This window comes from Protopterus annectens, chromosome 1.part2 (assembly GCF_019279795.1).
Source record: "Protopterus annectens isolate FY-2018-M chromosome 1.part2, PAN1.0, whole genome shotgun sequence".
NCBI lineage: Eukaryota > Metazoa > Chordata > Ceratodontiformes > Protopteridae > Protopterus > Protopterus annectens.
This window is the reverse complement of record NC_056727.1, coordinates 820,771,829-820,790,110: the sequence shown is the minus strand read 5'-3', so window position 1 is coordinate 820,790,110 and position 18,282 is coordinate 820,771,829. Positions and strand designations below refer to the sequence as shown.

The window sequence follows — 18,282 nt, the reverse complement described above, 5'->3', positions numbered from 1 at the left end:
GCTTTATGTACTAGTCAGTGCCTTTTCCTCTATGCTAAGAAATGCAATGTCATTTCCTTTGGTGAATCTAGTATCACTACCACATACCATTCCACCTAAATCTGCAGCAGTCATTAGGACTTGGGTACATATGTTAAGAAATAAATATCCTTTTGACGATCATATCCATGTCATGGTTAGAAATTCCTTCTACCTTGCGTAGCTTCAACTGTCACTTGCACACAAGCTTTACCACCACCCTGATAAGGTCCCAGCACTCCCTCTGTCCAGCAGTGTCATCATTTGGTGACTATTTCGAAGATGACCACCAAGTTCAAAAGGCATGATCTTCCTTGACAAAGCCAAACTGGGTGGGTCAATGTCTGCAAGTCCCTATATCTTTGTTGTATATATCTTCCATGATTATCCTCCATAGCTTTGCAGACTAGACTGGTTAAGCTTATGGGTGTATTTTAGAGGGTCCGTGAAACCCACCCTTTGAGTTGTGACCAGGAGTGCCTCACGCGCCTCTTGGGCGTGTAGGCCCGCTGGTAAAGGCTGTATTAGCGTTGCTAACTTTATTTGTCTTGGGTTTAATTCTCATTTTGCTCGTGTGCCACACCCAGCCACACCATCATCGGTCCGTGATGCTGTGTTTTTAGCTTTAGAGAGAGAGCAGCTTTCACCTGCGAGGAGGTCCCGGGAGGCTACACTCGGATAGTAGATTATCTCTCTCTAGGGAGGGGGGGTGAAGTTGCACTGAACCTGTCTGCCCAGTATGTTGGGCAATGTCTGTGGGTTCAGTGATTTTTGTATCATTTTCTAGGGTGGTAGGTTTCCAATTGTTAAAGCTGATCATCTTGTCTCTATATTGTAGTATGTCTTTGTGTGTTGGACATGCTAGAAAATAACAAAAAAACAAACAACAAGTATATAAACAAAGCTAGATTCAGTAGGCCAAACAAGGTGAACCAATTCAGTAAGATACAGTTCAAATATTCAGGCATAAACCTTTAACCAGAAAATTCCCCAGCTCAGAAGGGCAGAGTCCCAGCTCTTCTCCACAAAAAGTGCAGTCCACAAACCTTCTTAATGTAAAATAACTGGCCTGAAGCCCAAGTGCCTAAACCAGAACTCCAAAATATAATTCAACCCTATACTACTCCTAGAGCATTAAGATATAGCACCTAAAATGTCCTAACTGTAAGTAAATGCAATAACAGAGCTGGGAAATCTCTCTTTGGTTACTCTATTTCTAAAGCTTGGAATACTCTGCATTGGTCACCTGACATATATTAATTCTACAGCCCAATTAAAAAAAACTCTTACATACACAGTACAGGAACAACTGGTGATGCTCCTGTGACTCCCCAGGGTAAACATCCACTTCCATCTTCTATTATACAAATGTCCTCATAACTAACCCTGTCACACCCACTTATCTATTCCTTACATATCTCGTACCAATCCAATAATCTCCACTTTAATCTGTCCACCCTACTCTTCATGTCTCACTAACATCTTATTTTCCTAATTTTCTACTCATACAGTCATGACTAGATCATCTTTCCTCTCCCTTTACTTAGAAATTATTTAACTTTCCTTCACCATCTGACACAATACTATGTCTGAAAGCTAGGATAATCCCACTTAATCTACTGTTAAGGGTGTCATATTTATATATGGGGGTACAGGGGAGCTTGTCTCCTGACAAAAACATTGACAAAATCTGACATCTAATAGACTGTTCTCTTTATGTATGATCATTACATAAGTAGAAGGCACATGTACTTATGAGCTGTGTGTCGCTATTTGGGTGTTATGTATTACCTCAAGCTGTCTACTGTCACTCTGCACAGCCTCATATTCTTAGTTCTTGCTGTTGTAATCCCTCCTATTTTGCACTGAGTTTAATTTGCTTTAATTTGTTTTTAATTGTTTACATTTAGAATAAACTATTTAATATGGAGCTTTTCTCCCCGGGCCTCCACTGAAATTGGACCTGTGTCCAGTCGGACTATCTCGGTAAACAAATGTAAAATAAATAAATAAGTAGCGTATGCTTAGTGGTGTCTTCTCAAGGTCTAAGGAAGTTATAGCCCCATTTATCCCTTCATTATTAGGCATATCATTGAATATAATGACTCAGCAGCATGTATCTTACTGAGCACCTAAAGCAGCTCGCAAGACTTTAATATTCTCACAGAAAAGGTTTCACAGCAGAGTATGTAGGTTTTTATATGAGACTGCTTCAATGAATTCTGTTTTCATTGTGGATTTACACGATAAGCATCACTCCTAGATTGTTGTGATCATAGTCCAGTAACTGTGCAGTGGACTTGGTAAGTGTCGCTCGTCTGGTCAGGATAAAACAGATGAACATTTGTGGGTTCTGTTCAAGCAGCTTTATTACACACAAACACATCAGGATTGAGGCTTAGTAACTTAAACTTAAATAAGCTTATAAACAGACTGTCACACTCGTACATGTTAACACTCTGGCTGTTCTCTTAAAATGGCACTGCTGACTGCACGTACTCAGTATTTATATGCAGGTGCTTACATCTGGAAATGTTTCTTAAAGGTACATACACGCACTCTGATCTACATCATCCCTGTTTGAGAAATAGTCCTTATATGAAATAACAGTATTCAATGACATGCAGTTTACATAAATGATCTTATGACATATAACTATGCAGAACTAATTCTTTGATTTGCAATTATACAAAATCAGACACATATAAAACAATTATGGCCAAGTTGCTGTGTATTTTACACTAGGTCCTGAAATACCACCTGACCGTGTAACATAAAAGTCAGAAATGGATCTAGCAATGAGGACTGTCTTCAAGGAATGCTCAACTTTGGGGACATCTGGGACATCATCAGGAATGGAAATGGACACTGTGACATGTTCTTCGGTACGAACATTGTCTGGGTTGCTCTGAGATCTAGAGTCTGTATCACGGGTACGATGCTGCAATATCATTTCTGATACAGGAAGAAAATGTCTGCAATTTCTCCTGTACTCTTTACTCTCAGATTCCACTAAGTAGGATCTTGACTTGGTACATATACCTCTCACTTGACCAGTTTGATCAAAGCCTTTTGCCATTTGTATCCTCACTGTCTCTCCTTCTTTTAACAGACGAAGAAATCTCCTCATTTTATCATAGCTGGACTTCTGAGAAGAACGCTTCTTAAAAAGTTGGGCTTTGATTGTTCAGTTGTTTTTGGCATTAGCCACCAGCAAACTAGAACTGATAGGCAAGATTGTTCTGGTTTGACTAGATAGAAGTCTCTGAGCAGGCAAGCCTAGTAGGTTGTCATGGGGTATATTTCTAAGACTGAGTAAATTCAAGAAGCTATCAGTATTGTCACGCTTTGACCTCTCCAGTAATTGCTTTGCACTCTCTACTGCATGTTCAGCAAGACTATTTGACTGAGGATATTCAGGACTGCTAGTAACATGGATAAAGTCCCACTCTTTAGCAAAGCTTTGAAACAATTGACTGGTAAACTGAGAACCGTTATCAGAAATAATTTTGTGTGGACTACCATGGACTGAGAAGTGACTTTTCATCTTAGTAATAACAGCACTGGACATTAGATTAGGTAGCAAATCAATCTCAAACCAGTTTGAATAAGAGTGTACCAACACTAAGTAATTTTGACTGTTCCACTCAAATATGTCAGTTGCTACTGTTGACCGAGGTAGTTCAGGAATTTGGCTTAGATGAAGTGGCTCTTTTTGCAAATGAGGCTTAGTACTGTTGCACACTGAACAAGAAGAAAGCACTTTATCAATGTCTTTTGCTAGAGAAGGCCAAAATACTAGCCCTCTTGTCCTTCTTTTGGTAGAATCGGAACCTGGGTGGCCACAATCTGAATGTATTCACGTTGTAAGGAAGAAGAAGCAATAACTTTTGGCCCTTTGAAAATGATACCATCTTCCATCAGCATCTCATCTCTGTATGGAAAGTAAGGTTGCACTTCTGGCGATACACAGGATTGCTTTGATGGCCATCCTACATTGATTAAATGGTTGCGCTTTGGCAAAATAAGATCCATATTTGTTTGATCTCTCAGCTCATCAAGTCTCGTGGTAGAAAAATCATGCACTTCCATGACATCAAAGTAAAAATTCTTTGCGTAAAGCTATTCCTTGTTTTTTTCTGGGTGATTGAATAACATATCAGCAAAATAAAGAAGTTTACCCTTTGGATAGACAATTTTAAAATTGTACTTTTGTAATTTGAGCATCATTCTTTGTAGTCTTGCTGGAGCGGAATGCATAGGCTTCTTTAAAGTAGTGACTAGAGGTTGATGGTCAGTTTTTATATGGACAGCTCGGCCATAAATATAATCATGGAACTTTGAACATGCAAGCACAATTGCCAAAAATTCCTTCTCAATTTGAGCATACTGCATCTCAGTTTGGGTGAGAGTTCTAGATGCATAGGCAGCAGGACTGCCCTCTTGAAGAATAACTTCACCAAGACCGAACTTTGAAGCATTGCAAGGAAGAACTATTGGTTTGTGGACATCATAGCATTTTAATGTAGGCAGGTTAGCAATTTGCTATTTGAGATCATCAAATATTCTCTGGTGTTGTTCTAACCATGACTATGCAACATCTTTGTGTGTCAGTTCTCTCAAAGGTGCTGATAACTCACTAAAGTCAGGGTTAAATTTGCCCAAATAGTTAACCATACCAAGAAAATGCTGTAAAGCTTGGATATTGTCTGAGGCTGGAATCTCAAGAATGGCTGCTTATTTGGAAGGATCTGGTGGTAAGCATGCACTGGTACATAAATTACCTAGATAAGTAACTTCTGGTAGTCTGAATTTGCACTTCAGAGGATTGAACTTTAAATTCACTTCATGTGCTCTGTCCAAAACTTTCCTGCGGTTTCTGTCATGCTCTGCTTCACCATTACCTCCAACTAGTAAATCATCAAATATTATTACACATGGGTAGCCTGAAAAAAATTACTCTATTGCATGTTGAAACACTTCACTGGCAGAATTTACTCCAAAATGCATCCTGAGGAATCTGTATCTACCAAATGGGGTACTGGATGTAGTTAGTAGTGAAGATTTATGATCAAGCATTACTTGCCAAAATGAACTCTTTGCATCTAAGACAGAAAAAAACAGTGGCATTTGGCATGAGAGTTGCAATTTCCTCGACTGTACACATAAGATAATGAGGTATGTTTAATGTCTTGTTCAAGACTCTTGAGTCAATGCATATTCTGATTTCATTTGAATTTTTCTTATGAGCAGCTACCATGGAAGACACCCACTCAGTTGCTTCTGTGACTGGACAAAATACACCTTGCTGCACCATTTTGTCTAGCTGGGCCTTGACTTTGTCCTGCATAGCTATTGGAACACTCCTTGCTGGTCTGACCTCTGGGTCTAACTTCATAGAGTATACAACTGGAAGTTTGCCTAGCTTGTCGTTGAACACATCATCATACTCTGAGAAAATAGCATCACTGATGCTGGCACTGGGACATGCACTTAGATGACATACTTCTTTGGTAAAAGAAAGCAGTTTCATTCTTAAACAGTCTCTGAGACCTCATAATGACTGCACAGGTCTTCTGACTACATAAAATTGTAAGCTGTAACTGTTCCCAGCCAAATAACATGAAAGCATTACTGAGCCTTTGGTTTGAATCTCTTCACCTCCATTAGCAGCAAGTTTTGCACAACTGACCAAATTAAGTTGCTCACCAGCCCTCACCTTAGCAAGTGTTTCTGCTGACATTACATTACTCTTTGAACCAGTGTCTACTTTAAGCTCTGTGGGTTTACCATTGATCAGGCCAGTACAAAATACTTCATTCTTTGCCAACAAATCTGCTGCATTAACCTTTTCACTGACCACAGATACACCATCTACATAGAAAGTAGGGTTGCAGCTCTCTCTCTCTCTCTATATATATATATATATATATGTTGGTTGCAGCTGTCTTTCTCTCTCTCTCTATATATATATATATATATATATATTACATATATATATATATATATATATATATATTACATATATATATATATATATATATATATATATATATATATATATATGATCAACTTGCTTTCTTCAGAGACCTTTCCTAATAACTAAATGAGGCTTGCTTGATTTACAAAACATTTGAAAATGGTACCATTTATTACACTTGTGACATTGTCGACCAAATGCTTAGCACTTCTCTCTTTTAGACTCATGGTTGACTCCACAATTATGAGAGTTAACAATAAGACTTGCTTGGGTTTTGCTGACTCACTCTTATATTGCAATGAGCATGCCCATTTTACTGAACCAGTCTTGGAACTTGTTAGAAAGCTCCGGGTTTTCCTTGCCACACCTACAGAGGTTGCTGCTGTCATGTACTTAGGCCTATTTCTTCTTGCCATGTGTTGCATGCTGTCTACATTTGCTCTAGAGGCTATTGAAACCATGCTTTTATCACTTGTAAGCATACTCATGTGCCTTTCTGTGAGCTCATGGATTTGACAAATCTTTTTGGCTTTGCTTAATGTTAAATCACTGTCATGTAACAAAATCTTTCTCACTACAGCACTATTAACACCACAAACAAGCCTGTCCTTTATTAACTCACCTTTCAAGTCAACAAATCTGCACGTTTGAGCTTTATTTCTCAAGTCAGTGATATAAGCTGCAAAAGTTTCACCTGGAATTTGGTCTCTTGTATAAAAAAGTGCCTCTCCAAAGTAACATTTGTCAGGGGTTGCACATTTCTCTAAATTTACATTTTAAGCACTTAGGATCCTCCCTTGATTCAGCCGGTACCACAGTATGATGGTGTCCCCCCTCTCCTGCATATACTTCTGGTGTATACACAAATGAACGCTCTCTTTCAGTAGCTTCTGACCCAGCTAAGTTAAGCAAAATGAATGCCCTTGTACGTGCATCACTGTCAGAAAAAGCTGCTTGTATGAAAATATCATATTCCTCCTCGAATACTCTCCAGTTCCCTATGTTATAATCAAACACAAGTGGACTTGGTCTGCAAAATGCCTCTGCCATATCAACACACAGTAATGAAGGTGCCTGAAATTATGTATGAACATACACACACAAATATATATGCCAGAACTTGCAAAATTATATCCAATAGCACAACAAACTCTTTGAAGTAACTGCACTTTGCCAAATAAGTCTCCATAGCAGAAACAGTATACCTTATTTGTTACAAATGTTTCGAGTAACAATAATTTGGTAAGAAGTGTTATCCAAAAAAATTGGTCCATCTTGTTCTTGGATAGTAAAACTAAGTATATAGTTGGTGATGCTCCCTCCATTGTATATAGGAACAGTAAGAATGTTAAACAGATGTTATGTAGTGGGAAAAGATGTCAAGAAGTATCAAGTCAGAGATTTTATTCATGCAGACATTGTGGGGTATATAAAGTTATAACTAAAGAACAGATTTTTAAACATCCTGTATTGGACTTTGTGTTTACACCTAGGTTTTATGCAGACTGCACCACAGCACATGTGGTATATTTAGCCACATGTGCATTATGCCCATGTTTTTACATGGGCAAGACCATGCAGCGATTAAGAGACAGGGTGTATAAACACATGTCAGACATGAGGAAGGGCGATGTTAAAAATGCCCTAGCTAAACATCAGTTAGACTTTCCTAACCACCACTTTTCCTTCAGGGTGTTACAAAAATTAATTTTAAATGAGAGGGGAGGTGATCATAATAATTATTTAGAACAGTTAGAACTAAAATGGATATTGAGAATGCAAGCACATGTATATCCAGGACTTAATACTCAGTTAAGTATTAAATCTGTTTTAAAGGGGCAGAGATTCAAGATATATAAAAAGTAATCAGATCTTGTGTCTCTGAATGAGATGATGTCATGATGTCATTTTGGAGCCCTTTTTATGTGTTTTTATTGGTTATGATGTGTTTTAAAAATGTGATGGCTTTATCTATTGTATAGGATCAGAAGAAGCAAATTGTGAAAGCGCTTTTCCTTTTATCGAATAAAAGTTTTGTAAGTGCATGAAGACTTCACCATGGTTGTCCAGTAATTACATTTTTGTATGCAGTTTTGGATTTATTTACTGGGCATTCAGCACGCTCTGGTGATTTTTTTCTATTTTTTAGCACAAGAATACTCTGAAATCACTGTACTTTGTGAAACCACTCCTCATCAGTATAAGAAATACTTTGAAATGACTGTACTTTGCGAATAAACTATAGACAGCAGAAGAACCTTTCAAAATGGCTGTACTTGACAAAACAACTCTGCACAGTGTAAAAAACACTCTGAAATGGCGGCTTTCTGCAAATAAATGCACACAATGCAAGAAACTTTTCGAAATGGCTGGGCTTTCTTTGATTGCACTTTGTAATAAAACTGTACTTTGCATACGGCAAACTCTTTGAAATAATTGCACCGTAATAAAGCACACACTCTGCAAACACTTTGCACACTAAGATACTTTGAACAACTCTAGTTATGCTTTGAATGGCTTCGGTCACTGCAAAATAGTAGTTTGTGCCTAAACACTGTCTTTTACTAGAAAACATGCAGTCACCTTGCTTTTTAAGCTTAATTTGCCCTTTTGTTGCACTCGTTATGCCTTTTTAATCTATTATCATGCTCATTATACTTTTCTTGTGCCCGTTTTACTTTAAACATGCCTGTTATGCAAATCAAAGTTAATTCTGAGCCCCATGTGAATAATTTTGCTAGTTTTATCAAATATCATGGTTTTGAACATTTCGTTTAATTAATAATGTGGCTTGTGCCCATTGTTTGCTTAATAATACGTTTTTGTGCTACTCACTTGATTAATAATGCGTTTTGTGCCTTATAAATGCGCAGTTTCGTTTTCTTTGCCATATAAATCATTTGTGCAGTTTTTTTTTACATTTAGCTCATTTCTAGCCCTTTTTCATTTGTCTGTGCTCCATTTCACTCATCCTGCTTAGGCTGCCTTCACCTTCAACTTGGAACATCATGGCTCGAAGAAGTTGTTCTTCTAATCACAGTTCTGACACCTTGTCACTCATCTGGTCAGGATAAAACAGATGAACATTCGCAGGTTCTATTCAAGCAGCTTTATTACACACAAACACATCAGAAATGAGTCTTTGTAACTTAAACTTATATAAACTTATAAACAGACTGACTACCACACTCATACATGTTAACACTCTGGCTGTTCTCTCAAAATGGCACTGCTGCCTGCACGTGCTCAGTATTTATATGCACGTGCTTACATCGGGAAATGCTTCTTAAAGGTACACACACACACTGTTATCTACAATAGGTTTATCCCTAGCCTCATCAGACAAAGTCATCTTTACATTCAGCATCACCTTCACAAACACTGATAACCATAGCTTCCCTCATAGAATTTTGGCCTTTGTTGGTGACTGTATAGCAAAAGAATAATGAGCATCTTGGTAATACAGTTGTTTTGCCAGTTATTTGAAGCTAGTAACAGAAAATAAGAGACTACAGTCCTTCCAGAAGCATTTTCTGAGCCAAGCCATTCAAATTCAAAGAGATAATATAGCTGTAACTTATTATGTTAGTATACAAGGGAGATAATGCTGTGGTGTCCAATGGCAGAAACAGTGTTATTTGAAGAAATATATTTTTTTGGCCCATTATATACCAGGAAGGTCAGAAAGTCTAGGTCTATTTATACCACAAGAATTTAATGGCCACAACAATTTTTCTGAGAATCATTATAAACTGTGCAGTCTACAAGAAATAGATTCATTCAGCATAACAAACAACATTAACCTTTCATCAGTCTGAGCTTTAATGCTAAATTCTATGTCCTTTCAAACATACAGCTTTGTCCCTGCCATGTAAATGGAGATTCATATGCTTCTTTTATTTATAAATCATTTGATTCTGAAAAGCCATTCTCAACACTCTAAGAGAATTACCTTAATGATGCTGATGTTATAAGTTTTTACAATGGTATATATAGTTTCCCATGTTCACCGGTTATTCTTGTTTGCTCTTTATCACTTTTTCTACATCTCCAAAGGGTGTTCAGTCAAAGTTTACAAAGCCAGTAAAACTCCAGGATATTAGGATATTGAAACTCCATATTTGAGTTCATGAGTGCTGGAACCATACAGCCAGGGGGAGCCCCCCCACTTTTACAGCTGCAAGACCTGTCAGGAAAAGTTAATGTAGTAGAGTTTTCACGTTAACATGGATTTGTGCGTGGAAGTTAAACTAACTAAACTAGCTGTTCTTGTTGTCTTATTGCTCGGTGTTGCAGCAGTTATGCTGCTGCTGTTCTGTTGGTGCTGCCAGAGCCAGAGTCATGCCAATAAGGAGAGTTTTGTTCTTTTATTTGGAGTTATGCTGATTTTGTGTGTGTGTGTGTGTGTGTGTGTGTGTGTGTGTGTGTGTGTGTGTGTGTGTGTGTGTGTGTATGTGTGTGTGTGTCATACTTTTGGTCTGTTCCTCTTAAAATTTGTGGTTTTCTGGCAAATCAGTGAAAACTGAATTCACTAAAGAATGATAGCCTTTTAGGATTCAGTCTTCTTATCTTTCAGGAAACACATGGTTACACATAACACATTATTTTAGCAACCTTATAAGATTATACAAGCAATATTTAAATTTTGTCCCTGGTTTTGGACCTTTGCACCCCCCCCAAATAAATTGTGGCTTTTTCCAGATTTTTGTTGCTGCAAAGTTGAGAGATTTAGTTGAGTGTCAAGTGGATTTTACAAGGAGCTAAGAGCTTCAGGGGAAGAGAGATTTAGTGCTACTTATGCCAAGGCATTTGCATTTTTAGTAGCACAACAAGTAGTATACTTGCTTTTGATGCAGAAGGCTGTGAGTTCTACTCCCACAGTATGAAGATGGATCCCTGATACTGTACTGTGTTGTACTTTAAAGGGAGTAGATGCTGCAGTCCTATGAATGTCCTCCTTTGGAGGAGTAACCTAGTAACTATGTTTCTGTTATCAGTTTGTCATCCATTCCCCATTGTAAAATTTCTAGTTTATCATTTTTTTAATGTAGCATAGGCAATTTATTCTTCAAGGGCAACAGGCACTTTATTTGTAGATGAAACAATTCAATATAAAACTGTTTGTTAGCAGCAACCTCTTCATTAGTTGCAGATCCCTTTAATGTGGAATTATTTAGATGACTTACTTCTGCAGAGATTTTGTATATTTACTGATATTGGTGGATTGTAATGACAGAAGTTTGAGTGGCCTTTTATGGTTGAAATTTTCTGAAATGGGTAGTTTTGTCATTATTGGTTCATACATTTTGTTTCATTGCTTACTAGAAGACTGTTCCAAACTACAAATTTAAAACACATTCTAACAAGTGGTGCTGTATTATACAAGGAATATAATTTAATACAATAGGTTAATACAATCAGGAAGGTGAGTCAAAGATAAAGAATGCATACATGTATGCTTGCTCACAGGATGCAGGAGATCAAATTAGGGGGAAGAGACCAGTCACCAATGGAGTTCCCCAGGGCTCGATACTGAGACTTTTTCTGTTTGGCATATACATCTCAAAAGTAAAAGGAAATATCAAAGGGCTTTGACCGACTAAGTTTAAGATGACTGCAAGCTAGGAGCAGTTATTGAATCCCCAAATGACTTAACCATCATGCAGGAAGGGTTGTCCCAAACAATTACTGGTACCAGAATCATGAACTGAAACTAAACTCCAAGAAATACATTATCATATCCTTTGGGAAGTCATCTACTCCAGGGAACTGCCAAATTGACAATGCCCCCTGAGAACTGACCCAGTTGTTTGACATTTGGAAACTTGTGTGTACAATGACCTAACTTTTGACCAATGTGTGCCCAGAGTCATAAGAAAGTCTTTCTGTATTGCACAGCTTATAAACAAATTGATTGTGATTAGATATAGAGATGCTATTCCCCCCCCCCCTTTACAAAGCCCTCGTTAGGTCAATCATTTTGTATAATGCCCACTTTGGCATGTATCTGTCCAGACCCATGCAACAGTTCAAATACCCACAGAGCTATCTTACTAAAAAGTCCTAAACAATAGGTCTTGCATGGACCACCTCAAAGATTTATCACTATAATCAGTATCCTACAGAGTGCTTAGAGGTAACATGTCTGGCATACAAGGCATCTTCCAACCTAATACATATGGACCTACTGAACATCAGCAACTCAAATGGCATCAGAAATACTCAGTTCAGGTATCTAAACTGAATGTTATGGAGAGATGGATATATATCACTTAGGCTACCACTGTTCCAGAACAGATTATCAGTTCAAGTAAAAATAAAGCTCATCTCTGTCCATATTCAAATCCAACTTGGATCTAAGGATGGGTAAAAGAAAATGTACTCCAGGATTGCCCCTCATGCCATTAATGGATAGAGGCAGTTCATAAATGCTGCATCCCTCACATGGGTCCCCTCAAATTATCTATAGTATGATCACATTTATTCTCACTAGGGCTAATATACAATTAACAGCCATGGGATAGGTAAGACCAATCAGGAAATGTTAATTCAAGCACCAGAAGGGAAACTGGCTAAGCTTAAAATGTCCTCCAAGTGAACATATGTTGTGGTAGTAAATAGTTTTAGAATGTTGCCCTTTTTACATCACGAAGTGCCCCTCTCATCCTCCGCCCCCCCAAGTCTTCAACAGGTTCCGGCACCTCTGTTTGAGTTTTGGGGTATCACCAGAAGTTAGAAGGATTTTCTTTTTTGTACCTTGGGAGAGTTCAGCTATAGTTACTTAGTCTTCTAAGAGGAAAGAAAAATAGCTTTGTGGACTAGTTGTATAAGAGCTAGCTCTTATAAATGTCCCATTGATGAATATGTTCCTGTCCAAGTCTGTCTGCAGGTACTTAAGCATTCCATACATATGCATATATAAGCTGCCAGCTTACATACTGGAGCCTACAATATTTTGAATGGGTTCATTTCAAGACTCCACTTAAGGTACCTTCTCCTACTTGGGATATGAACATTGTTTTAGAATATTTTTAAAACGTACTTCAAATCAAACCATTTATTAGCAAGAATATTTTCAAGTTTGAGCAAACCACATGATAAAGTCTAGAAAGATAAGAAAAAAGTGTTTCAGAAAATCTAAGCAAGTACTTGCTTTACAGTTGACAGACAAGATAAAATAGTTATAAGATAAAGCTAGGTGCATTCCTTGACAGAAAGACCATTACCATGGCTGGTTAGCACCCATTTTTTGCAGTCACTTCAGTGTACTTTCACTTGACCTCCTTTGTCTTACACATACATTTGTCAAACATTATTGCTTGATCATAATGTCTAGGACTAGACCTGAGTTGGTAAGGGCAGCTTTGCAATTTTTAATGATGTGTCATGAACATTCCCAGCACTAATTATAGTAAATACTGTTCTCTACTCACACACTAAGTGAAGTTTCTTCACGTTTAGAGCCCACTTGAGACAAATTAGTTATAAAGTACCCAGCATAACTCTTGCTCTGTATCAAGTGAAGTTAGAAGAGTGTGAACCTTACCTTTGCCTCCTGGATAGTGGTCTGTTTGATAATGAATTTGTTTATTGATCTTTTTCTCATTTGATCTCTTTTTGATACATGAGAAAGAACTGAAGGAGAGGGAGTGGTCTATTTTTTCCTTTTATGGACATTGCTATACTGATATCGATAAGAAGAAAAAATACAAACATAACAAGGACACTTAGAAGGCTTTATGCGGTGAGAGAAGACCCTTCTGATTTCAGTTCACTAACATATAAAGTTATAATAAGTGCCTACGCAACTTATGTACTTTACATCAATAATGTAATTATATTAACTGTGAAAGCTAATGATGTGTCTGTCTAACCAAAAGAAAGAACAGGACAGGCCTTTTGCATTTTAGCACTTAGTTTAAAAACAAGTATTTATTCTGCTAGTTTACCAGTATGAATCATCGATGTGTACTTTTGCAGAGATAGGCATTGCTGTGCTAGAGTTCAGTAATATGGCATGCAGTAGATATTATCAGTACATTACCAGTATCTTCTGTTCAGAAGCATTGAAAGTTATGTTAATATTTAATTCTACAGAAATCTTTGAATCCAGCATGCAAAGTTCTTAACTTTTAGTGGGTGCACCTTGTTTTGTCTGTCTGTAGTAACATCTGTGTCTATATGTACATATTTATAAAACTATAGCTACATGTTTCATTAGTATTGGTATCATAACTGGATTAAATCTTTATTTCTAACAGGATCTCTTTTTTTCAGGTGAGATGGGTCCAATGGTGGCATCAACCCTAAAGCTTGGGATAGCTATTTTGAATGGGGGGAATTCTACAGTTCAACAGGTAAAATTAACAAATGTATTTGCAATCACGTTTGCTAGAGAACGTATTTCATGAGAGGAGGTTATAGTGGCTGATTATACTTTTAAATTAGTCTATTGCATAAGTCATAGATGAGCAATGCAAGACACTTTGATGTGATGATGTTTATATACAGATATATCAGTGAGACAAAACGTTTCAGTATGTTTGTCCATGAAAAGCTCGGAAAACTTACAGTTTCAGTTCAAGAAACATGCATTTTCTTTACTCAGCCTTTTTACAGGATATTTTTTGAACATTGTTATTTTTGCCATGAATAGAAGGTATTCAGAAAGCTTAGCTCTAAAGCACTAATCACATTTCTCTGCTGTGCTGTAGTAGTACTACTATGAAGCTAACTAGAAATGCAGAATTGTGCATGAGGCACATGGAACAAACGTTCATTAGCATTTAATTTTCATGTCACTTAACCACAGTATTGATGTTCACCCTGCCAACCCATGCAATGCTGCTGCACAGGCACCTACAGATACACACACACATGCAGACACACACACACACACACACACACACACACACACACACACACACACACACACACACACACACGCACACAGATTCTGACATACATACACAGTCATATAGAGACCAGGACAGTCTCACAGGAAGTTAAGAAGAAACAGTAGAAAATCTCCACATATACTGGGAGAACAGAAAAAAGCTTATACAGTATTTAAAAGTCAGGGCAGAACTCCAGACACTGAAGCCTTGAGGACTGTCATTGACTTGTAACATATAAACTATGAGGATTGTCATTGACTTGTAATAGCAATAAATAATATAAACTAAGCAAATTAAAGACACACGTTGGGATTATATATAAAGTTTGTAGCAATAGTTAAACTGGCATATGTTTTGGAAAACATACGTAGTACTTAAATCAGAAAGAAGATCCCTGGGATTCATTAATGCCTGCACTAAATGTACACTGTTCTGAGTGAAAAGACAACACACATATTTCACACCTTCTTCCTCCTAATTTTAATTTTCCTACTGATTTTCTTGCAGCCTTAAATATCAAGGGAAATTCATAAAGGTTATCACAAAGTGTAGACTACATGTAAACTTAGTGTACTTTTTCTGAGTGACTAGAAAGCACAAAAAATGTATTAGGGATGTTCTTGAATACTAATCTTGTACACAGTGTACAATTAGTGTAAGTGTTAATGAATCTGGCTTGTTTGGTATATGTGGATGCTTATATTGAGAATTGCATTTACATTAAAGGAATTAGGATGTTAGGAGGGAAATATGTAAAACGTTAAGATATACACCGTGGTTTGGAGTGTATATTTAGCAGTTACTGTGGACTACATAAGAAAAAATAATGGTAATCAACGCATGCAGTTTTCGTTTACAGGTAGAAAACAATGCATAGATGATTGTATGCAAAGGCTCACGAAAGCCAGTGATATCGGCTATACCACATATTGTTTATTCAGCTGGAATCTCCATGGTTCTTCTCTGCTTATTCCTTGTTTTAAGTACCTTTTTTGCCAGTATCACATCAGAAGCAGTTCTGATTTTACTTTATATAAAGGGAGGATATGCTTGTTACATGTACGTATTTTTAATTTAAGTCACTTAAATGAAAATGTTTGAATATGAGATGTTCAACATTAGATCAGTTTTGTAGTAGCTTACGCTATGTGAGTTTTATAATGTCAAACATTTCAAAGCTTCATATGCATCTTCCATGCCCTTAACATGTCTATATTACCCGATCGAAAGTTTAGGTTAGTGAATACCTAAATGTCGACCTGGGAATGAATTCCCTTGGCCGCAAAAAAAAAAAAAAATTTAAACCAAAATAAAGTGGGGGGCCTTGCCCCCCACACCTCCCAATGTCGGGGGCTGTACCCCCCCACCCCCAACTAAATATACTAACTCCGAAATCACTCTACAGTGGGAAAAGGGGCAAATCTGCATAACGGCCAAGGGAATTCTTTCCCTGCATTAAATTGACCGTTCATGGTTTTTTGCTTTCACTATTACCAGATCGATGTTTAGGTATTCGCTAACATAAACGTTCAATCAAGTAATTAGGACCCCCCCCCCCTTAACCACTATGGGACTTTAAGAGAGCTATATAAATTTTCTGTTCCTTAATACACTGTCACTGTTGCATTCATGGAACTGATGGTTGGCTAGATGTCCTTCCTTAGATCGCTGTCGCAGTATTGGGTCATCTCAGTGGAGTAACCTGATGTCTAGCCAGGTTACCAAAGTGAAAAAAACACTTCCATACTGTCTTACGTATGGTGTATAACCTAAGCCTACTGGCATTGTGGTGTGGAATGCTTACGACTAGGGTTGTGTCAGTGTAGTTTGTTTTCATTTATATGGATGTGTGATTGCCTGTGTAGTGGGGGATGGTTTGGTAGAGATGTTTCTTTTTTGAAGGAGAAGGGCAGAAGTTGAATGGTTGACTTATCAGTTGTTTGTTTTGAAAACCCTATGCACATGTCTTTCCTTGCTGAGCACTTACTTAGAGACCAGCACTTGGAAGTGCCTCATCCAGTCCAAAATGGTGGGACCCTTGGCATCCAACATCCCACTCACACCAGGAATGAAATTCAAAAGGCCAAGGCCTGAACCATTGTCTGCTTAGTTGGACTCAGACACATCTGTTGAGGTGTTTAGAAATACATAGTACGGCTGTTTACTTCTTAGGCTCCCAGTGCAGCAATGCTGACAGAGACCAGTATAATAGCTGATTCTTATATGTCTGATATGACTGTTCATACCAATACAGTTGAGAAGGAAGAACTGGGACTCATTATTTCTGAGGGACTGGAGGGCACACTTCAAATACTGGTTAGGAAAGAGGTGCCTGGATTCTTGATTGAGGTCTACCAAGGGTCGGATCCACTGAGCTTTGTAAAAGCAGACATCACACCTAAAAAAGAAAAATAAATGTTTTTTTCTTTCTCAGACATCTCAAGAAAAGGAATGTATAGAATTTTCACAGGGCCTATACAACGCCATTTTGTCTCTCAAGTCTCCTTGGTTTCTTTCTGCTTCCTCTCTTACTACCACCTAAAAAGGCAACATGAGTCCTGTTCTGAGAAGGAGGTAGACTCTGATTCAGATAAACACTATCCAGCTTATTCATCTCAGATTCATTCTCCAGGTCAAATGGCCTCAGATGATGAAGACACATTATCTCCTGACTCTCCTGTTGAAGAAATGTCTTTTAGGGAAAACATCACAAAAAAATGTTTTAGCATCTTAAATGGGAATCTCGACAAGATCCTTCTGTGTTTTCTGCCTCCAGTGACAAGCCTACCAAACTTTTGCCTACTGCTAATGTCACAGACATTAAGTCCATGGACATATAATGGAAAACAGGTTTACACTTCTGCCACTTTGGCCTACTGGGCATTGAATTATTAAACCCAAATGACGAAATGTCTTTTGTCTGCTCCTGGTGAATTGAGCAAAACTTTGACTATCCTTGAGGTTTCTGAAACTGAGCAGCAGGCTATTTCTGTGGTGGGTCAAGTTACTGTTTTGGCCAGACATACCATTAAATGTAGTCATGATGCAATGGAAGCTTCTTCCAGAGTGGCCGCAGAGTGGATTTGTCATCAGGAGGTTTGTATGGCTTCATTCCATGTCCCTCTCTTTAGGATGTCAAAGCTAAGCTATTAGGACCACCCTCCCCCTCTTAACAGGTATTTTCTATATAGTCCTGTAGCTGCAGAGCTGTTCAAGTCTTTGCAGGAGAAAGGTAAAATAATGCAAGATTTCAAGCACATTCTTTTTACCTCAGCACCCAGGTATCAAAAGAGCTACCCGGCTAGTCCAAGCAGACTTCATAGAATTTTTCCTCAGGAAGATGGCAAACGTTGGAGGTGTAATGAGGAATAAAGATGTACTTGGGAG

At 37.8% G+C, this 18,282-nt stretch overlaps 1 protein-coding gene across 1 annotated transcript in view; it reads left to right on the top strand.

Moving 5' to 3' along the window:
• The window catches only part of RYR2 (ryanodine receptor 2), a 6,224,161-nt gene that overhangs the window by 4,854,116 nt on the left and 1,351,763 nt on the right, over nt 1–18,282 (top strand). The window contains exon 81 of the mRNA XM_044059048.1: nt 14,276–14,355. Within this exon, the coding sequence (XP_043914983.1) occupies nt 14,276–14,355 (80 nt within the window). The remainder of the gene's footprint in view (nt 1–14,275; nt 14,356–18,282) is intronic.